This window comes from Oncorhynchus nerka, linkage group LG15, assembly GCF_034236695.1.
Source record: "Oncorhynchus nerka isolate Pitt River linkage group LG15, Oner_Uvic_2.0, whole genome shotgun sequence".
Classification (NCBI taxonomy): Eukaryota; Metazoa; Chordata; class Actinopteri; order Salmoniformes; family Salmonidae; genus Oncorhynchus; species Oncorhynchus nerka.
The window spans coordinates 12508042-12530637 of record NC_088410.1 but is presented as its reverse complement, the minus strand read 5'-3'; the positions used below and the strand labels follow the sequence as shown (position 1 = coordinate 12530637).

At 46.8% G+C, this 22596-nt stretch overlaps 1 protein-coding gene across 3 annotated transcripts; it reads right to left on the bottom strand.

Annotated features, from left to right (window-relative positions):
* Positions 1-14: 14 nt before the first annotated feature.
* Positions 15-22596, bottom strand: mvb12a (multivesicular body subunit 12A). Of its 3 annotated transcripts, none has more exons than XM_065000999.1 (10): positions 22462-22592; positions 21785-21883; positions 20617-20700; positions 20355-20454; positions 17680-17809; positions 16331-16471; positions 11586-11698; positions 3837-3895; positions 1966-2025; positions 15-998 (listed from the first exon to the last, which is right to left on the bottom strand). In XM_065000999.1, exons 2-10 carry the CDS (start codon positions 21881-21883, stop codon positions 924-926), a joined length of 861 nt encoding a protein of 286 aa, XP_064857071.1. In that variant the 5' UTR covers positions 22462-22592; the 3' UTR covers positions 15-923. The 3 variants fall into 3 exon arrangements, 2 of the variants coding, with proteins under 2 accessions (XP_064857071.1, XP_064857072.1); XR_010458641.1 differs by lacking the exon at positions 15-998 and adding an exon at positions 6058-6393 and having other exon boundaries at positions 2009-2025; positions 22462-22596; XM_065001000.1 differs by lacking the exon at positions 16331-16471 and having other exon boundaries at positions 22462-22593.

Genomic DNA, 22596 nt, shown 5'->3' with positions numbered 1-22596 from the left:
AACGGTACACGTCAAACTATTTGTTATTTTATTTGTTTATACTTGCATGCAAGGCACAATATACAGATATAACCAGTGACCGGTAACCATACTTCCTTATTATATATTTTTTAACCATGAAATGACCCATGTTTCACCACAGAGACATAACAGTAACATTATTTACATTGAAAGTGTAACAACATTTAGTTTGGTCCCTAAACATCCCAATAAAGATGAAGATCAATAGCCTGACGTTAACAGGTACACCACAACAGGTTCCTTCCATTATTCTAACGAGAGAAACGAGCATGCCCTGCCAAACATCGCTCTCTTCCCCGTCAGAGAGTCATCCCTAACATATATAACTGGCCCCATATACGGGGGAAGAGTCATCCCTAACATATATAACTGGCCCCATATACGGGGGAAGAGTCATCCCTAACATATATAACTGGCCCCATATACGGGGGAAGAGTCATCCCTAACATATATAACTGGCCCCATATACGGGGGGAAGAGTCATCCCTAACATATATAACTGGCCCCATATACTCGGGAAGAGTCATCCCTAACATATATAACTGGCCCCATATACGGGGGAAGAGTCATCCCTAACATATATAACTGGCCCCATATACGGGGGAAGAGTCATCCCTAACATATATAACTGGCCCCATATACGGGGCGTGAGAATGAAATGTGCGAGAGTTTAGAACACGGAATAAGAATGTGGCTACAACAAAGGAACTCTGGAATGTAGAATGTGGGTACAACAAAGGAACTCTGGAATGTAGAATGACTCTTCTGTTCTAGTCAGTCATCTTCTAGGCACTTGGACATTGATTATCATTTCATGACCCAGGCATATCACATTGACCTCCGTAGTGTTGTGGGTCGAGCAGGCCGCCGTTGTTGAGGTCGGAGATGAAAGGTCATTGAGCTTAAGAGGTGCTTCCTGTGGTGAGAGGTGTGGTTCTCTTGGCTGCGTTTTCCTCCACGGTGAAAGTGTAGTTGTACTGTAAACACACAACATGGTTAACACACTATGACGGACCCCACAGTAACACAATCAACCCCACAACATGGTCAACACACTACAACGGACCCCACAGTAACACAATCAACCCCACAACATGGTCAACACACTACGACGGACCCCACAGTAACACAATCAACCCCACAACATGGTCAACACACTACAACGGACCCCACAGTAACACAATCAACCCCACAACATGGTCAACACACTACAACGGACCCCACAGTAACACAATCAACCCCACAACATGGTCAACACACTACAACGGACCCCACAGTAACACAATCAACCCCACAACATGGTCAACACACTACAACGGACCCCACAGTAACACAATCAACCCCACAACATGGGACCCCACAACACAATCAACCCCACAACATGGTTAACACACTACGACGGACACCACAGTAACACAATCAACCCCACAACATGGTCAACACACTACAACGGACCCCACAGTAACACAATCAACCCCACAACATGGTCAACACACTACGACGGACACCACAGTAACACAATCAACCCCACAACATGGTTAACACCCTATGACGGACCCCACAGTAACACAATCAACCCCACAACATGGTCGACACACTACAACGGACCCCACAGTAACACAATCAACCCCACAACATGGTCAACACACTACAACGGACCCCACAGTAACACAATCAACCCCACAACATGGTCGACACACTACGACGGACACCACAGTAACACAAAAATACCATGCCCACTGGGGCGGCAGGGTAGCCTAGTGGTTAGAGCGTTGGACTAGTAACCGAAAGGTTGCAAGATTGAATCCCCGAGCCGACAAGGTACAAATCTGTCGTTCTGCCTCTGAACAAGGCAGTTAACCCACTGTTCCTAGGCCTTCATTGAAAATAGGAATTTGTTCTTAACTGACTTGCCTAGTAAAATAAATAAATAAACACACACACCTCATTTTCAATGTCCTGGACAGACTTGATGCGAATGTTGTTCAGAGTGTTTGTTGGGGTCTAGGAGGAGAGAGAGACAGTTTAGACTCGTGGTATTTCAGAGTGTTTGTTGGAGTCTAGGAGGAGAGAGAGACAGTTTAGACTCGTGGTATTTCAGAGTGTTTGTTGGAGTCTAGGAGGAGAGAGAGACAGTTTAGACTCGTGGTATTTCAGAGTGTTTGTTGGAGTCTAGGAGGAGAGAGAGACAGTTTAGACTCGTGGTAGAGTGTTTGTTGGAGTCTAGAGAGACAGTTTAGACTCGTGGTATTTTAGAGTGTTTGTTGGAGTCTAGGAGGAGAGAGAGACAGTTTAGACTCGTGGTATTTTAGAGTGTTTGTTGGAGTCTAGGAGGAGAGAGAGACAGTTTAGACTCGTGGTATTTTAGAGTGTTTGTTGGAGTCTAGGAGGAGAGAGAGACAGTTTAGACTCGTGGTATTTTAGAGTGTTTGTTGGAGTCTAGGAGGAGAGAGAGACAGTTTAGACTCGTGGTATTTCAGAGTGTTTGTTGGAGTCTAGGAGGAAAGAGAGACAGTTTAGACTCATGGTATTTTAGAGTGTTTGTTGGAGTCTAGGAGAGAAAGACCGTTTAGACTCGTGGTATTTCAGAGTGTTTGTTGGAGTCTAGGAGGAGAGAGAGACAGTTTAGACTCATGGTATTTCAGAGTGTTTGTTGGAGTCTAGGGGAGAAAGACCGTTTAGACTCGTGGTATTTCAGAGTGTTTGTTGGAGTCTAGGAGGAGAGAGAGACAGTTTAGACTCATGGTATTTTAGAGTGTTTGTTGGAGTCTAGGAGGAGAGAGAGACAGTTTAGACTCGTGGTATTTCAGAGTGTTTGTTGGAGTCTAGGAGGAGAGAAAGACCGTTTAGACTCGTGGTATTTCAGAGTGTTTGTTGGAGTCTAGGAGGAGAGAGAGACAGTTTAGACTCGTGGTATTTCAGTGTTTGTTGGAGTCTAGGAGGAAAGAAAGAGAGTTTAGACTCGTGGTATTTCAGAGTGTTAGTTGGAGTCTAGGAGGAAAGAGAGACAGTTTAGACTCGTGGTATTTCAGTGTTTGTTGGAGTCTAGGAGGAGAGAGAGACAGTTTAGACTCGTGGTATTTCAGAGTGTTTGTTGGAGTCTAGGAGGAGAGAGAGACAGTTTAGACTCATGGTATTTTAGAGTGTTTGTTGGAGTCTAGGAGGAGAGAGAGACAGTTTAGACTCATGGTATTTCAGAGTGTTTGTTGGAGTCTAGGAGGAGAGAGAGACAGTTTAGACTCATGGTATTTTAGAGTGTTTGTTGGAGTCTAGGAGGAGAGAGAGACAGTTTAGACTCGTGGTATTTCAGTGTTTGTTGGAGTCTAGGAGGAGAGAGAGACAGTTTAGACTCGTGGTATTTCAGAGTGTTTGTTGGAGTCTAGGAGGAGAGAGAGACAGTTTAGACTCATGGTATTTTAGAGTGTTTGTTGGAGTCTAGGAGGAGAGAGAGACAGTTTAGACTCATGGTATTTCAGTGTTTGTTGGAGTCTAGGAGGAGAGAGAGACAGTTTAGACTCGTGGTATTTCAGAGTGTTTGTTGGAGTCTAGGAGGAGAGAGAGACAGTTTAGACTCATGGTATTTCAGAGTGTTTGTTGGAGTCTAGGAGGAGAGAGAGACAGTTTAGACTCGTGGTATTTCAGAGTGTTTGTTGGAGTCTAGGAGGAGAGAGAGACAGTTTAGACTCGTGGTATTTCAGTGTTTGTTGGTCTAGGAGGAGAAAGAGAGTTTAGACTCGTGGTATTTCACCACTGGAAGTAAAAGTAGTCCATGTTACTTTACCAGTAAAACGATGGCGGTTGGTATTTCAACTTACCGTGCCGTTAGTTTGGGTCTTGAACTTGGGGTGTAGAGTGAAGGGAACACCGTCTATGGCTGGAGAGGGAGGGAGAGAAGAGAGATGGAGGGGAAAGAGAGGGAGGGTAGAAATAGTGAGAGAGAGGGATGGTGGGAGGAGAGGGAGGGTAGAGAGGTATTTGGTATTTTGGTAGGATCCCCATTAGCTGTAGTAAAATCAACAGCTACACTTCCTGGGGACCACACAACATGAAACATTACATAACACACTTCCTGGGGACCACACAACATGAAACATTACATTATACACTTCCTGGGGACCACACAACATGAAACAATACATTATACACTTCCTGGGGACCACACAACATGACACATTACATTATACACTTCCTGGGGACCACACAACATGAAACATTACATAATACACTTCCTGGGGACCACACAACATGAAACATTACATAATACACTTCCTGGGGACCACACAACATGAAACATTACATTATACACTTCCTGGGGACCACACAACATGAAACAATACATTATACACTTCCTGGGGACCACACAACATGAAACAATACATTATACACTTCCTGGGGACCACACAACATGAAACAATACATTATACACTTCCTGGGGACCACACAACATGAAACATTACATTATACACTTCCTGGGGACCACACAACATTAAACATTACATTATACACTTCCTGGGGACCACACAACATGAAACAATACAGAATATTAATAGACAGGAACAGCTGAAGGACAGAACTACATACATGGTCAATACACTACAACGGACCAGGGATATATATATATATATATATATGTGAGTGAGTGAGTGAGTGAAGTGAGAGAGTTATGAATGTAGAAGTCGACCGATTATGATTTTTCAACGCCGATTATCGGAGGACCAACAAAAGCCGATACCGATTAATCAGACATTATTTTTTTTACATTTATTTGTAATAATGACAATTACAACAATACTGAATGAACACTTATTTTAACTTAATATAATACATCAATAAAATCTATTTAGCCTCAAATAAATAATGAAACATGTTCAATTTGGTTTAAATAATGCAAAAACAAAGTGTTGGAGAAGAAAGTAAAAGTGCAATATGTGCCATGTAAGAAAGCTAACGTTTAAGTTCCTTGCTCAGAACATGAGAACATATGAAAGCTGGTGGTTCCTTTTAACATGAGTCTTCAATATTCCCAGGTAAGAAGTTTTAGGTTGTAGTTATTATAGGAATTATAGGACTATTTCCCTCTATACCATTTGTATTTCATGAACCTTTGACTATTGGATGTTCTTATAGGCACTTTAGTATTGCCAGTGTAACAGTATAGCTTCCGTCCCTCTCCTCGCCCCTACCTGGGCTCGAACCAGGAACACATCGACAACAGCCACCCTCGAAGCAGCGTTACCCATGCAGAGCAAGGGGAACAACCACTCTAGTTTGAAACGCTATTAGCGCGCACCCCGCTAACTAGCTAGCCATTTCACATTGGTTACACCAGCCTAATCTCGGGAGTTGATAGGCTTGAAGTCATAAACAGCGCTGTGCTTGGAAAGAGCTGCTGGCAAACGCAGGAAAGTGCTGTTTGAATGAATGCTTACGAGCCTGCTGCTGCCTGCCACCACTCAGTCAGACTGCTCTATCAAATCATAGACTTAATTATAACATAACACACAGAAATACGAGCCTATGGTCATTAATATGGTCGAATCCGGAAACTATCATCTCGAAAACAAGACGTTTATTCTTTCAGTGAAATACGGGACCGTTCCGTATTTTATCTAACGGGTGGCATCCCTAAGTCTAAATATTCCTGTTACATTGCACAACCTTCAATGTTATGTCATAATTACGTACAATTCTGGCAAATTAGGCGGCCCAAACTGTTGCATATACCTTGACTCTGCGTGCAATGAACGCAAGAGAAGTAACACAATTTCACCTGGTTAATATTGCCTGCTAACCTGGATTTCTTTTAGCTAAATATGCAGGTTTAAAAATATATACTTCTGTGTATTGATTTTAAGAAAGGCATTGATGTTCATGGTTAGGTACAAATTGGAGCAACGATACGCACCGCATCGATTATATGCAACGCAGGACACGCTAGATAAACTACTAATATCATCAACCATGTGTAGTTAACTACTGATTATGATTGATTGATTGTTCTTTATAAGATAAGTTTAATGCTAGCTGGCAACTTACCTTGGCATCTTACTGCATTCGCGTAACAGGCAGTCTCCTCGTGAGGCAGGTGGTTAGAGCGTTGGATTAGTTAACCGTAAGGTTGCAAGATTGAATCCCCGAGCTGACAAGGTAAAAATCTGTCGTTCTGCCCCTGAACAAGGCAGTTAACCCACTGTTCCTAGGTCGTCATTGAAAATAAGAATGTGTTCTTAACTGACTTGCCTAGTTAAATAAAGATTAAATAATGGAGTAAATTTAAAAATTAAAAAAAATATCCAAATCGGTGTCCAAAAATACAGATTTCTGATTGTTATGAAAACTTGAAATCGGCCATTCCGATGAATCGGTCGACCTCTAGTAGAGAGAGTAGAAGTAGAGAGAGGAAGGTAGGTAGAGAGAGGAAGGTAGAGAGAAAGGTAGGTAGAGAGAGTAGAGAGAGTAGAGGTAGAGAGAGTAGAGGTAGAGAGAGTAGAGGTAGAGAGAGAAAGGTAGGTAGAGAGAGTAGAGGTAGAGAGAGAAAGGTAGGTAGAGAGAGTAGAGGTAGAGAGAGAAAGGTAGGTAGAGAGAGTAGAGGTAGAGAGAGAAAGGTAGGTAGAGAGAGTAGAGGTAGAGAGAGGAAGGTAGGTAGAGATAGTAGAGGTAGAGAGAGGAAGGTAGGTAGAGAGAGTAGAGGTAGAGAGAAGTAGAGAGAGAAGGTAGAGAGAGTAAGGTAGAGAGGAAGGTAGGTAGAGAGAGAAGGTAGAGAGAAAGGTAGGTAGAGAGAGAGGTAGAGAGAGTAGAGGTAGAGAGAGTAGAGGTAGAGAGAGAAGGTAGGTAGAGTAGAGTAGAGGTAGAGAGAGGAAGGTAGGTAGAGAGAGTAGAGGTAGAGAGAGAAAGGTAGGTAGAGAGAGTAGAGGTAGAGAGAGAGGTAGAGAGAGGAAGGTAGGTAGAGAGAGTAGAGGTAGAGAGAGAAAGGTAGGTAGAGAGAGTAGAGGTAGAGAGAGTAGAGGTAGAGAGAGGAAGGTAGGTAGGTAGAGTAGAGGTAGAGAGAGAGGTAGAGAGAGTAGAGGTAGAGGAAGGTAGGTAGAGAGTAGAGGTAGAGAGAGAAAGGTAGGTAGAGAGAGTAGAGGTAGAGAGAGGAAGGTAGGTAGAGAGAGAGTAGAGAGGGTAGGTAGAGAGAGTAGAGGTAGAGAGAGTAGAGGTAGAGGTAGAGAGAGAAGGGGTAGAGAGAGTAGAGGTAGAGAGTAGAGGTAGAGAGAGTAGAGGTAGAGAGAAGTAGAAGTCGAGAGAGTAGAGGTAGAGAGAGGAAGGTAGGTAGAGAGAGTAGAGGTAGAGAGAGTAGAGGTAGAGAGAGTAGAGGTAGAGAGAGAAAGGTAGGTAGAGGTAGAGGTAGAGAGAGTAGAGGTAGAGTAGAGAGTAGAGGTAGAGAGTAGAGAGAAAGGTAGGTAGAGTAGAGAGAGGGTAGAGAGAAGGTAGGTAGAGAGAGTAGAGGTAGAGAGAGAAGGTAGGTAGAGAGAGTAGAGGTAGAGAGAGAAAGGTAGGTAGAGAGTAGAGGTAGAGAGAGGAAGGTAGGTAGAGAGAGAGGTAGAGGTAGAGGTAGAGTAGAGGTAGAGAGTAGAGGTAGAGAGAGTAGAGGTAGAGAGAGTAGAGGTAGAGAGAGTAGAGGTAGGTAGAGAGAGTAGAGGTAGAGAGAGTAGAGGTAGAGAGAAAGGTAGGTAGAGAGAGTAGAGGTAGAGAGAAAGGTAGGTAGAGAGAGTAGAGGTAGAGAGAGGAAGGTAGGTAGAGAGAGTAGAGGTAGAGAGAGAAAGGTAGGTAGAGAGAGTAGAGGTAGAGAGAGGAAGGTAGGTAGAGAGAGTAGAGGTAGAGAGAGTAGAGGTAGAGAGAGAAAGGTAGGTAGAGAGAGTAGAGGTAGAGAGAGTAGAGGTAGAGAGAGTAGAGGTAGAGAGAGAAAGGTAGGTAGAGAGGGTAGAGGTAGAGAGAGAAAGGTAGGTAGAGAGAGTAGAGGTAGAGAGAGTAGAGGAGGTAGAGAGAGTAGAGGTAGAGAGAGTAGAGGTAGAGAGAGTAGAGGTAGAGAGAGAAAGGTAGGTAGAGAGAGTAGAGGTAGAGAGAGGAAGGTAGGTAGAGAGAGTAGAAGTAGAGAGAGTAGAGGTAGAGAGAAAGGTAGGTAGAGAGAGTAGAAGTAGAGAGAGGAAGGTAGGTAGAGAGAGTAGAAGTAGAGAGAGTAGAGGTAGAGAGAGTAAGGTAGGTAGAGAGGGTAGGTAGAGAGAGTAGAGGTAGAGAGAGTAAGGTAGGTAGAGAGAGGAAGGTAGGTAGAGAGAGTAGAGGTAGAGAGAGTAAGGTAGGTAGAGAGAGTAGAAGTAGAGAGAGTAGAGGTAGAGAGAAAGGTAGGTAGAGAGAGTAGAAGTAGAGAGAGTAGAGGTAGAGAGAAAGGTAGGTAGAGAGAGTAGAGGTAGAGAGAAAGGTAGGTAGAGAGAGTAGAGGTAGAGAGAGTAGAGGTAGAGAGAGTAGAGGTAGAGAGAGTAAGGTAGGTAGAGAGAGTAGAGGTAGAGAGAGGAAGGTAGGTAGAGAGAGTAGAGGTAGAGAGAGGAAGGTAGGTAGAGAGAGAGGAAGATGGATAGAGAGAGGGAAGATGGGTAGAGAGGGAAGATGGGTAGAGAGAGGGAGGATGGGTAGAGATAGTAGAGGTAGAGAGAGGAAGGTAGGTAGAGAGAGTAGAGGTAGAGAGAGTAGAAGTAGAGAGAGGAAGGTAGGTAGAGAGAGGAAGGTAGAGAGAAAGGTAGGTAGAGAGAGTAGAGAGAGTAGAGGTAGAGAGAGTAGAGGTAGAGAGAGAAAGGTAGGTAGAGAGAGTAGAGGTAGAGAGAGAAAGGTAGGTAGAGAGAGTAGAGGTAGAGAGAGAAAGGTAGGTAGAGAGAGTAGAGGTAGAGAGAGGAAGGTAGGTAGAGAGAGTAGAGGTAGAGAGAGAAAGGTAGGTAGAGAGAGTAGAGGTAGAGAGAGTAGAGGTAGAGAGAGGAAGGTAGGTAGAGAGAGTAGAGGTAGAGAGAGAAAGGTAGGTAGAGAGTAGAGGTAGAGAGAGGAAGGTAGGTAGAGAGAGTAGAGGTAGAGAGAGGAAGGTAGGTAGAGAGAGTAGAGGTAGAGAGAGTAGAGGTAGAGAGAGTAGAGGTAGAGAGAGAAAGGTAGGTAGAGAGAGTAGAGGTAGAGAGAGTAGAGGTAGAGAGAGTAGAAGTCGAGAGAGTAGAGGTAGAGAGAGGAAGGTAGGTAGAGAGAGTAGAGGTAGAGAGAGTAGAGGTAGAGAGAGTAGAGGTAGAGAGAGAAAGGTAGGTAGAGAGAGTAGAGGTAGAGAGAGTAGAGGTAGAGAGAGTAGAAGTAGAGAGAGTAGAGGTAGAGAGAAAGGTAGGTAGAGAGAGTAGAGGTAGAGAGAAAGGTAGGTAGAGAGAGTAGAGGTAGAGAGAGGAAGGTAGGTAGAGAGAGTAGAGGTAGAGAGAGAAAGGTAGGTAGAGAGTAGAGGTAGAGAGAGGAAGGTAGGTAGAGAGAGTAGAGGTAGAGAGAGTAGAGGTAGAGAGAGTAGAGGTAGAGAGAGTAGAGGTAGAGAGAGAAAGGTAGGTAGAGAGAGTAGAGGTAGAGAGAGTAGAGGTAGAGAGAAAGGTAGGTAGAGAGAGTAGAGGTAGAGAGAAAGGTAGGTAGAGAGAGTAGAGGTAGAGAGAGGAAGGTAGGTAGAGAGAGTAGAGGTAGAGAGAGTAGAGGTAGAGAGAGAAAGGTAGGTAGAGAGAGTAGAGGTAGAGAGAGGAAGGTAGGTAGAGAGAGTAGAGGTAGAGAGAGTAGAGGTAGAGAGAGAAAGGTAGGTAGAGAGAGTAGAGGTAGAGAGAGTAGAGGTAGAGAGAGAAAGGTAGGTAGAGAGGGTAGAGGGGGGAGAGAAAGGTAGAGAGAGAAAGGTAGGTAGAGAGAGTAGAGGTAGAGAGAGTAGAGGAGGTAGAGAGAGTAGAGGTAGAGAGAGTAGAGGTAGAGAGAGTATAGGTAGAGAGAGAAAGGTAGGTAGAGAGAGTAGAGGTAGAGAGAGAAGGTAGGTAGAGAGTAGAGGTAGAAGGTAGGTAGAGAGAGTAGGAAGGTAGGTAGAGAGGTAGAGTAGAGAGAGGAGAGGTAGAGAGTAGAGGTAGGTAGGTAGAGAGTAGGGTAGAGAGAGTAGAGGTAGAGAGAGTAAGGTAGGTAGAGAGGAAGGTAGGTAGAGAGAGTAGAGGTAGAGAGAGTAAGGTAGGTAGAGAGGGTAGAAGTAGGGTAGAGAGAGTAGAGGTAGAGAGAGGTAGAGGTAGGTAGAGAGAGGTAGAGTAGAGAGAGTAGGGTAGAGAGAAAGGTAGGTGGGGAGAGAGGTAGGTAGAGGTAGAGAGTAGAGGTAGAGAGAAAGGTAGGTAGAGAGAGTAGAGGTAGAGAGAGTAAGGTAGGTAGAGAGAGTAGAGGTAGAGGTAGAGAGTAAGGTAGGTAGAGAGTAGAGGTAGGTAGAGAGGAAGGTAGGTAGAGAGAGTAGAGGTAGAGAGAGGAAGGTAGGTAGAGAGAGGAGAGGTAGAGAGGAAGGTAGGTAGAGAGGGAAGATGGGTAGAGAGAGAGAGAGGGAGAGATGGGTAGAGAGGGAGGATGGGTAGAGAGAGGGAGGATGGGTAGAGAGAGGGAAGATGGGTAGAGAGAGGAAGATGGGTAGAGAGAGGAGGATGGGTAGAGAGAGGGAAGATGGGTAGAGAGGGAAGATGGGTAGAGAGGGAAGATGGGTAGAGAGGGGAAGATGGGTAGAGAGAGGGAAGATGGGTAGAGAGAGGAAGATGGATAGAGAGAGGGAATGGATAGAGAGGGAATATGGGTAGAGAGGGAAGATGGGTAGAGAGAGGGAAGATGGGTATAGAGAGGGAAGATGGGTAGAGAGAGGGAGGATGGGTAGAGAGAGGGAAGATGGGTAGAGAGAGGGAGGATGGGTAGAGAGAGGGAGGATGGGTAGAGAGAGGGAGGATGGGTAGAGAGGGAAGATGGGTAGATAGAGGGAGGATGGGTAGAGAGAGGGAGGATGGGTAGAGAGAGGGAAGATGGGTAGAGAGAGGGAAGATGGGTAGAGAGAGGGAGGATGGGTAGAGAGAGGGAAGATGGGTAGAGAGAGGGAAGATGGGTAGAGAGAGGGAGGATGGGTAGAGAGAGGGAAGATGGGTAGAGAGGAAGATGGGTAGAGAGAGGGAAGATGGGTAGAGAGAGGGAGGATGGGTATAGAGAGGGAAGATGGGTAGAGAGAGGGAAGATGGGTAGAGAGAGGGAGGATGGGTATAGAGAGGGAAGATGGGTAGAGAGAGGGAAGATGGGATAGAGAGAGGGAAGATGGGTAGAGAGAGGGAAGATGGGTAGAGAGAGGGAGGATGGGTATAGAGAGGGAAGATGGGTAGAGAGAGGGAAGATGGGATAGAGAGAGGGAAGATGGGTAGAGAGAGGGAAGATGGGTAGAGAGAGGGAGGATAGGTAGAGAGAGTCAGTACATCAGTCTTTATAACATGTACAGTAGCTGTCTCTTTTCTAGAAGTGTTTTCTGAATTTTGGTCAACCTGAGATGCCGTAGATGTTGCTGCTGTCAACCACTTTGTCCACAGCGTCATTCAATTGGAGGTTGCTGCGGCGATGGCTGAGCTTCCTGCCAGGGGGCATGGGTGGAGCGTTGCTATGGAGACAGGGAGACCCAAGTCAGTCTGTGGAACTCTGAGTAGAGGTTTACCATCACTCTCACCTGGCCACAGAGAGAGGGTTACCATCACTCTCACCTGGCCACAGAGAGAGAGGGTTACCATCACTCTCACCTGGCCACAGAGAGAGGGTTACCATTAGGGGTTATAGTCAGAGAGATGTCCTGTGTAGGTCCCACCTGGTTAATAGAAGTTAACCAGACCAGTAACCACACACCAATATCTGAGTCTCTTACCTGAGAGCTACCTGGACAGCAGGTGTATAGTACCTGGGTCTGAGAGGTAACAGACTCATCTAACCTAGTCTCACCTGGGTGGGAGGTCTAAGGTAACAGTCTCACCTGGGTGGGAGGTCTAAGGTAACAGTCTCACCTAACCTAGTCTCACCTGGGTGGGAGGTCTAAGGTAACAGTCTCACCTGGGTGGGAGGTCGAAGATAACAGCCTCACCTGGGTGGGAGGTCTAAGGTAACAGTCTCACCTAACCTAGTCTCACCTGGGTGGGAGGACTAAGGTAACAGTCTCACCTGGGTGGGAGGTCGAAGATAACAGTCTCACCTGGGTGGGAGGTCTAAGGTAACAGTCTCACCTGGGTGGGAGGTCTAAGGTAACAGTCTCACCTAACCTAGTCTCACCTGGGTGGGAGGTCTAAGGTAACAGTCTCACCTAACCTAGTCTTACCTGGGTGGGAGGTCTAAGGTAACAGTCTCACCTGGGTGGGAGGTCTAAGGTAACAGCCTCACCTGGGTGGGAGGTCTAAGGTAACAGTCTCACCTGGGTGGGAGGTCGAAGGTAACAGTCTCACCTGGGTGGGAGGTCTAAGGTAACAGTCTCACCTGGGTGGGAGGTCTAAGGTAACAGTCTCACCTGGGTGGGAGGTCTAAGGTAACAGTCTCACCTGGGTGGGAGGTCTAAGGTAACAGTCTCACCTGGGTGGGAGGTCTAAGGTAACAGTCTCACCTAACCTAGTCTCACCTGGGTGGGAGGTCTAAGATAACAGTCTCACCTGGGTGGGAGGTCTAAGGTAACAGTCTCACCTGGGTGGGAGGTCTAAGATAACAGTCTCACCTGGGTGGGAGGTCTAAGGTAACAGTCTCACCTGGGTGGGAGGTCTAAGATAACAGTCTCACCTGGGTGGGAGGTCTAAGGTAACAGTCTCACCTGGGTGGGAGGTCTGAGGTAACAGTCTCACCTGGGTGGGAGGTCTAAGGTAACAGTCTCACCTAACCTAGTCTCACCTGGGTGGGAGGTCTAAGGTAACAGTCTCACCTGGGTGGGAGGTCTAAGGTAACAGTCTCACCTGGGTGGGAGGTCTAAGGTAACAGTCTCACCTGGGTGGGAGGTCTAAGATAACAGTCTCACCTGGGTGGGAGGTCTAAGGTAACAGTCTCACCTAACCTAGTCTCACCTGGGTGGGAGGTCTAAGGTAACAGTCTCACCTGGGTGGGAGGTCTAAGGTAACAGTCTCACCTAACCTAGTCTCACCTGGGTGGGAGGTCTAAGGTAACAGTCTCACCTGGGTGGGAGGTCTAAGGTAACAGTCTCACCTAACCTAGTCTCACCTGGGTGGGAGGTCTAAGGTAACAGTCTCACCTGGGTGGGAGTTCTAAGGTAACAGTCTCACCTGGGTGGGAGGTCTAAGATAACAGTCTCACCTGGGTGGGAGGTCTAAGGTAACAGTCTCACCTGGGTGGGAGGTCTAAGGTAACAGTCTCACCTGGGTGGGAGGTCTAAGGTAACAGTCTCACCTTACCTAGTCTCACCTGGGTGGGAGGTCTAAGATAACAGTCTCACCTGGGTGGGAGGTCTAAGGTAACAGTCTCACCTGGGTGGGAGGTCTAAGGTAACAGTCTCACCTGGGTGGGAGGTCTAAGGTAACAGTCTCACCTAACCTAGTCTCACCTGGGTGGGAGGTCTAAGATAACAGTCTCACCTGGGTGGGAGGTCTAAGGTAACAGCCTCACCTGGGTGGGAGGTCGAAGATAACAGTCTCACCTGGGTGGGAGGTCTAAGGTAACAGTCTCACCTGGGTGGGAGGTCTAAGGTAACAGTCTCACCTGGGTGGGAGATCTAAGGTAACAGTCTCACCTGGGTGGGAGGTCGAAGATAACAGTCTCACCTGGGTGGGAGGTCTAAGGTAACAGTCTCACCTGGGTGGGAGGTCTAAGGTAACAGTCTCACCTGGGTGGGAGGTCTAAGGTAACAGCCTCACCTGGGTGGGAGGTCTAAGGTAACAGTCTCACCTGGGTGGGAGGTCGAAGGTAACAGTCTCACCTAACCTAGTCTCACCTGGGTGGGAGGTCTAAGATAACAGTCTCACCTGGGTGGGAGGTCTAAGGTAACAGTCTCACCTGGGTGGGAGGTCTAAGGTAACAGTCTCACCTGGGTGGGAGGTCTAAGGTAACAGTCTCACCTGGGTGGGAGGTCTAAGGTAACAGTCTCACCTGGGTGGGAGGTCTAAGGTAACAGTCTCATCTGGGTGGGAGGTCTAAGGTAACAGTCTCACCTGGGTGGGAGGTCTAAGGTAACAGTCTCACCTGGGTGGGAGGTCTAAGGTAACAGTCTCACCTGCCTGGGTGGGAGGTCGAAGGTAACAGTCTCACCTAACCTAGTCTCACCTGGGTGGGAGGTCTAAGATAACAGTCTCACCTGGGTGGGAGGTCTAAGGTAACAGTCTCACCTGGGTGGGAGGTCTAAGATAACAGTCTCACCTGGGTGGGAGGTCTAAGATAACAGTCTCACCTGGGTGGGAGGTCTAAGGTAACAGTCTCACCTGGGTGGGAGGTCTAAGGTAACAGTCGGTAACAGTCTCACCTAACCTAGTCTCACCTGGGTGGGAGGTCTAAGGTAACAGTCTCACCTGGGTGGGAGGTCTAAGGTAACAGTCTCACCTGGGTGGGAGGTCTAAGGTAACAGTCTCACCTGGGTGGGAGGTCTAAGGTAACAGTCTCACCTGGGTGGGAGGTCTAAGGTAACAGTCTCACCTGGGTGGGAGGTCTAAATAACAGTCTCACCTGGGTGGGAGGTCTAAGGTAACAGTCTCACCTGGGTGGGAGGTCTAAGGTAACAGTCTCACCTGGGTGGGAGGTCTAAGGTAACAGTCTCACCTGGGTGGGAGGTCCAAGGTAACAGGTAGTTACCGGGGGTAGTTACCGGGGTCAGAGGGGGTAGTTACCAGGGTCAGAGGGGTAGTTACCGGGGTCAGAGGGGTAGTTACCGGGGGTAGTTGCCAGGGTCAGAGGGGGTAGTTACCGGGGTAGTTGCCAGGGTCAGAGGAGGTAGTTACCGGGGTAGTTACCGGGGTAGTTACCGGGGTAGTTGCCAGGGTCAGAGGGGGTAGTTACCAGGGTCAGAGAGGGTAGTTACCGGGGGTAGTTGCCGGGGTCAGAGGGGTTAGTCACCAGGGTCAGAGGGGGTAGTCTCTGGGGTCAGAGGGGGTAGTTACCGGGGTCAGAGGGGGGTAGTTTGCGGGGTCAGAAGAGGTAGTTACCTGGGTCAGAGGGGGTAGTTACCGGGGGTAGTTACCTGGGTCTGAAGAGGTCGTTACCTGGGTCTGAGGAGGTCGTTACCTGGGTCTGAGGAGGTCGTTACCTGGGTCTGAGGAGGTCGTTACCTGGGTCTGAGGAGGTCAATACCTGGGTCTGAGGAGGTCGTTACCTGGGTCTGTACTGTACATGGGTCTGAGGGGTAGTTACTGGGGTCAGAAGGGGTAGTTATCAGGGTCAGAGGGGTAGTTACCGGGGTAGTTACCAAGGTCAGAGGGGTAGTTACCTGGGTCTGAGGGGGTCGTTACCTGGGTCTGAGGAGGCAGTTACCGGGGTCTGAGGAGGCAGTTACCGGGGTCTGAGGAGGTAGTTACCGGGTTCAGAGGGGGTAGTCACCTGGGTCTGAGGGGTAGTCACCTGGGTCTGAGGGGGGGTTACCTGGGTCTGAGGGGGTCGTTACCTGGGTCTGAGGGGGTCGTTACCTGGGTCTGAGGAGGCAGTTACCGGGGTCTGAGGAGGAGGTTACCTGGGTCTGAGGGGGTCGTTACCTGGGACTGAGGGGGTTTGAGGGGTCGTTACCTGGGTTTGAGGGGTCGTTACCGGGGTCAGAGGGGGTAGTTACCGGGGTCAGAGGGGGTAGTTACCGGGGTCAGAGGGGGTAGTTACCGGGGTCAGAATGGGTAGTTACCGGGGTCAGAGGGGTAGTTACCTGGGTCTGAGGGGGTAGTCACCTGGGTCTGAGGGGGTCGTTACCGGGGTCTGAGAGGGTCATTACCTGGGTCTGAGGGGGTCGTTACCTGGGTCTGAGGAGGCAGTTACCGGGGTCTGAGGAGGCAGTTACCGGGGTCTGAGGAGGTAGTTACCGGGGTCAGAGGGGTAGTTACCTGGGTCTGAGGGGGTCGTTACCTGGGTCTGAGGAGGCAGTTACCGGGGTCTGAGGAGGCAGTTACCGGGGTCTGAAGAGGTAGTTACCGGGGTCAGATGGGGTAGTTACCTGGGTCTGAGGGGGTCGTTACCTGGGTCTGAGGGGGTCGTTACCGGGGTCTGAGGAGGCAGTTACCGGGGTCTGAGTAGGCAGTTACCGGGGTCTGAGGAGGTAGTTACCGGGGTCAGAGGGGGTAGTTACCTGGGTCTGAGGGGTAGCGGAGGGGGGTTCTGGTCCAGCGAGAGCTGACGGAGGTCAAGGCTGAGGCTGCGAGGCTTTGCCTGGGGTAGAGGGCTGGAGAAGGGCCCCTTCTTACACCACATCACATAGCCATGGATGTCCCTGAGACAGACAGGACAACGCACCAATTAGGCCAGACACACCAACCCCTGATCCCCCAGACACAGCAACCCCTGATCCCCCAGACACACCGACCCCTGATCTCCCAGACACACCGACCCCTGATCTCCCAGACACACCGACCCCTGATCTCCCAGACACACCGACCCCTGATCTCCCAGACACACCACCCCTGATCTCCCAGACACACCACCCCTGATCTCCCAGACACACCGACCCCTGATCTCCCAGACACACCGACCCCTGATCTCCCAGACACACCGACCCCTGATCTCCCAGACACACCGACCCCTGATCTCCCAGACACACCAACCCCTGATCTCCCAGACACACCGACCCCTGATCTCCCAGACACACCCCTGATCTCCCAGATCTCCCAGACACACCGACCCCTGATCTCCCAGACACACCGACCCCTGATCCCCAGACACACCGACCCCTGATCTCCCAGACACACCGACCCCTGATCCCCCAGACACACCAACCCCTGATCTCCCAGACACACCAACCCCTGATCTCCCAGACACACCAACCCCTGATCTCCCAGACACACCGACCCCTGATCTCCCAGACACACCGACCCCTGATCTCCCAGACACACCGACCCCTGATCTCCCAGACACACCGACCCCTGATCTCCCAGACACACCGACCCCTGATCTCCCAGACACACCGACCCCTGATCTCCCAGACACACCGACCCCTGATCTCCCAGACACACCGACCCCTGATCTCCCAGACACACTCCCAGACCTCCCAGACACACCGACCCCTGATCTCCCAGACACACCGACCCCTGATCTCCCAGACACACCGACCCCTGATCTCCCAGACACACCGACCCCTGATCTCCCAGACACACACTGAGTAGCTCAATGGAGGATCTTCACTCAAATGTTGTTCTTTTGTCCAGGACCAAGCTACATTAGTGGGATGTATGTGTGAGTCTATATGTGTCACTCTCTTTGTGTGTGTATGTGTCTATCTGTCTATCTGTGCCACTCTCTGTGTGTGTGTGTGTGTGTGTGTGTGTGTGTGTGTGTGTGTGTGTGTGTGTGTGTGTGTGTGTGTGTGTGTGTGTGTGTGTGTCTGTGTCTATCTGTGTCACTCTGTGTGTGTGTGTGTGTCTGTATGTGTGTGTGTGTGTGTCTATCTGTGTCATTCTGTGTGTGTGTGTGTGTGTGTCTGACCCTAAGCAGGTGTAGTGTTGCAGCATCCTCCTAGTCTTAGCAGTCAGTTTGATGTCCAGTACAGCAGTCTCCACACCGCCCACTGGCACCATGCGGACACACACACGCTTCTTCTTAGACACGGAGGCCCCTGGACACACACACACACACACACATTTTTGAATAATTAAAAAAAATCCAGTTCAAAATGGAGATTCAGAGGGCATATAGATCAAACATAATCAGACATTGATCACGTTGTATGAAACATGACAAAAACCACCTGAACAACTACTGTCCTACTAAAAACAACTACTGTCCTCCTAAAAACAATTTCTGGCCTACTAAAAACAACTACTGTTCTACTAAAAACAACTACTGTCCTCCTAAAAACCAACTACTGTCCTACTAAAAACCAACTACTGTTCTACTAAAAACCAACTACTGTCCTACTAAAAACAACTACTGTCCTACTAAAAACAACTACTGTCCTACTAAAAACAACTACTGTCCTACTAAAAACAACTACTGTCCTACTAAAAACAACTTCTGTCCTACTAAAAACAACTACTGTCCTACTAAAAACAACTACTGTCCTACTAAAAACAACTACTGTCCTACTAAAAACAACTACTGTCCTCCTAAAAACAACTACTGTCCTACTAAAAACAACTACTGTCCTACTAAAAACAACTACTGTCCTCCTAAAAACAACTACTGTCCTACTAAAAACAACTACTGTCCTACTAAAAACAACTACTGTCCTACTAAAAACAACTACTGTCCTACTAAAAACAACTTTTTAATAACTTGCAGTAGTCGCTTGTTAATAAATGAGTTATGAACATTTTCCAAGTATCTGTAAACATGTCTGTGTTTCTCCAGGTATTTAATAAGTATCTGTAAAGCATGTCTGTGTTTCTCTAGGTATTTAATAAGTATCATCTGTAAAACATGTCTGTGTTTCTCCAGGTATTTAATAAGTATCTGTAAAACATGTCTGTGTTTCTCCAGGTATTTAATAAGTATCTGTAAAACATGTTTGTGTTTCTCCAGGTATTTAATAAGTATCTGTAAAACATGTCTGTGTTTCTCCAGGTATTTAATAAGTATCTGTAAAACATGTCTGTGTTTCTCCAGGTATTTAATAAGTATCTGTAAAACATGTCTGTGTTTCTCCAGGTATTTAATAAGTATCTGTAAAGCATGTCTGTGTTTCTCCAGGTATTTAATAAGTATCTGTAAAACATGTCTCTGTTCCTCTAGGTATTTAATAAGTAGCTGTAAAGCATGTCTGTGTTTCTCCAGGTGTTCAGGTATTTAATAAGTATCTGTAAAGCATGTCTGTGTTTCTCCAGGTGTTCAGGTATTTAATAAGTATCTGTAAAGCATGTCTGTGTTCCTCCAGGTGTTCAGGTATTTAATAAGCATCTGTAAAACATGTTTGTGTTTCTCCAGGTATTTAATAAGTATCTGTAAAACATGTCTGTGTTTCTCCAGGTATTTAATAAGTATCTGTAAAACATGTCTGTGTTTCTCCAGGTATTTAATAAGTATCTGTAAAACATGTCTGTGTTTCTCCAGGTATTTAATAAGTATCTGTAAAGCATGTCTGTGTTTCTCCAGGTGTTCAGGTATTTAATAAGTATCTGTAAAGCATGTCTGTGTTTCTCCAGATATTTAATAAGTATCTGTAAAACATGTCTGTGTTTCTCCAGGTGTTCAGGTATTTAATAAGTATCTGTAAAGCATGTCTGTGTTTCTCCAGGTATTTAATAAGTATCTGTAAAGCATGTCTGTGTTTCTCCAGGTATTTAATAAGTATCTGTAAAACATGTCTGTGTTTCTCCAGGTATTTAATAAGTATCTGTAAACATGTCTGTGTTTCTCCAGGTATTTAATAAGTATCTGTAAAACATGTCTGTGTTTCTCCAGGTGTTTAATAAGTATCTGTAAAGCATGTCTGTGTTTCTCCAGGTATTTAATAAGTATCTGTAAAGCATGTCTGTGTTTCTCCGGATATTTAATAAGTATCTGTAAAACATGTCTGTGTTTCTCCAGGTATTTAATAAGTATCTGTAAACATGTCTGTGTTTCTCCAGGTGTTCAGGTATTTAATAAGTATCTGTAAAGCATGTCTGTGTTTCTCCAGGTGTTCAGGTATTTAATAAGTATCTGTAAAGCATGTCTGTGTTTCTCCAGGTATTTAATAAGTATCTGTAAAGCATGTCTGTGTTTCTCCAGGTATTTAATAAGTATCTGTAAAGCATGTCTGTGTTTCTCCAGGTATTTAATAAGTATCTGTAAAACATGTCTGTGTTTCTCCAGGTGTTCAGGTATTTAATAAGTATCTGTAAAGCATGTCTGTGTTTCTCCAGGTATTTAATAAGTATCTGTAAAACATGTCTGTGTTTCTCCAGGTATTTAATAAGTATCTGTAAAGCATGTCTGTGTTTCTCCAGGTATTTAATAAGTATCTGTAAAGCATGTCTGTGTTTCTCCAGGTATCAAGAGCGTCTGCTAAATGACTTAAATGTAAATGTAAATTTAATAAGTATCTGTAAAGCATGTCTGTGTTTCTCCAGGTATTTAATAAGCATCTGTAAAACATGTCTGTGTTTCTCCAGGTATTTAATAAGTATCTGTAAAGCATGTCTGTGTTTCTCCAGGTGTTGAGGCGGGCAGCAGGTACTCACTAGGCTCCAGGTGTTCAGGTATGTAACAGTACCCATGAGGAACAGTCTCCTTGTCTGAGATCACCTGGACATCTGATACTACCATACCACCTGACATGTCCTAGAGAGGGGGAAGATGGCATTTAGGCATGTGGCGTGCATGTGTCTGTCTGAGTCCGTGCGCGTGTGTGTGGCGTGCATTTGACTGTGTGTGTGTGTGTGTGTGTGTGTGTGTGTGTGTGTGTGTGTGTGTGTGTGTGTGTGTGGTGTGTGTATAACACACCTTGCTGTAGCAGAGGTAGTAGCCAGCCTTCATGGCGAAGCTCCGTGTGAAGTTTGCAGCAGCTCCATCCTCAGTTATACTAATCTAGAAAGAGTGAGAGAGGGGGAGAGAGAGACAGGGGAGAGAGACAGGGGAGAGAGACAGAGAGAGGGGAGAGAGAGACAAAGAGAGAGACAGAGAGAGGGAGACAGAGACAAAGAGAGGGGGGAGAGAGACAGAGAGAGGGAGACAGAGAGACAGAGAGAGAGACAGAGAGAGGGGAGAGAGAGGGGTGGTGGGGAGAGAAAGAGGGTGAGAGACAGAGACACACAGAGGGTGAGAGAGAGAGGGTAAGACGCTACACACAATATTGAGAATTAATGACCTCTTACTGTCTCCTCTATGAGCCTTTATGTAGTCTGACCTCTTACAGTCTCCACTATGAGCCTTTATGTAGTCTGACCTCTTACAGTCTCCACTATGAGCCTTTATGTAGTCTGACCTCTTACTGTCTCCTCTATGAGCCATGCCTTTATGTAGTCTGACCTCTTACTGTCTCCTCGATGAGCCTTTATATAGTCTGACCTCTTACTGTCTCCTCTATGAGCCAAGCCTTTATGTAGTCTGACCTCTTACTGTCTCCTCGATGAGCCAAGCCTTTATGTAGTCTGACCTCTTACTGTCTCCTCTATGAGCCAAGCCTTTATGTAGTCTGACCTCTTACGGCCTCCTCTATAAGCCTTTATGTAGTCTGACCTCTTACTGTCTCCTCTATGAGCCTTTATGTAGTCTGACCTCTTACGGACTCCTCTATGAGCCTTTATGTAGTCAGACCTCTTACTGTCTCCTCTATGAGCCAAGCCTTTATGTAGTCTGACCTCTTACTGTCTCCTCTATGAGACTTTATGTAGTCTGACCTCTTACTGTCTCCTCTATGAGCCTTTGTGTAGTCTGACCTCTTACTGTCTCCTCGATGAGCCTTTATGTAGTCTGACCTCTTACGGCCTCCTCTATGAGCCTTTATGTAGTCTGACCTCTTACGGCCTCCTCTATGAGCCTTTATGTAGTCTGACCTCTTACTGTCTCCTCGATGAGCCAAGCCTTTATGTAGTCTAACCTTAAATTATCTCAATCTATTTCCTGTCTTCTTCTGCCTGTATCCCTCCCTCCTCCCTGACTCCCTTCCTACCAGGTTGAAGTCTTTGGGACAGGTGCTGCTGTTGGAGGCCCAGGCCACTGCCGTCACCGGCCTGTTGTGGGCGCCACCACCGTGCTCCATCAGAGACATCTGGAGAGGAGGAGAGGGACGGGAAGGGAGAGGAGAGGGACGGGAAAGAAGAGAACAAAGGGGGAGGAGAAAAGGGGAAGAAGATAAGGGGACTAGAATTGGGCAGAGGAGGTTATTATGACGGTTGTTCCTGAATAAATTATCTGAAGGATTGTCAACACTGCGACGTTCTCCATTTCTCCCAACAACCACTGCTCTATCAGACAGAACATTGTGGCGCAACTATCATATGGTACAGCTGTGAAAATATACAATTATTTTTTGCCAGATTTCCATATTGATATTTGGCTTTGCTTTTGCATAACAAAGGAATGGTTGTTTTGACGGTTAACTGCCAACATCCAGTCAATAAATAAAACTAGCAAACAACTGTGAAACTAGCTTAAAACGGTGATTTGATCACTAAACCCCGATATTAACGTTAACTATAAATGGCCCATTGTTAGGAAAATTGCTAGCAAGTTAGCTAACCTAGCTAGCTAACATTTGTTTGCCAGGTGAGTCAAACATATTTTTTCCTTCACGTTTCGGAGATTTCACTCAGTTTTCAAAAATCCTCGTAAAAACACGGTACTTACTCTGATTTTCGTTTCAACCTTTCTCGCTTTACACTGTAGATGAAGTCAGGTAAACAACTTTTTAGAGGCGAGCAAAAACTTCTTATGACTTTTCCTTGTCTCCTTTCCAGGAAATACAGGAGATTCTATGACTAC

What these genes read in the sequence shown, in the direction of transcription:
- mvb12a (XM_065000999.1), bottom strand. Translation starts at nt 21,883, where the DNA reads ATGTCTCTGATGGAGCACGGTGGTGGCGCCCACAACAGGCCGGTGACG. An exon ending in ACCTGAACACCTGGAGCCTA is followed by an intron (nt 17,810 to 20,354) that starts GTGAGTACCTGC and finishes GTGTGTGTCCAG; the next exon opens with GGGCCTCCGTGTCTAAGAAG. An exon ending in CAACATCTACGGCATCTCAG is followed by an intron (nt 3,896 to 11,585) that starts GTTGACCAAAAT and finishes CTCCCTCTCCAG; the next exon opens with CCATAGACGGTGTTCCCTTC.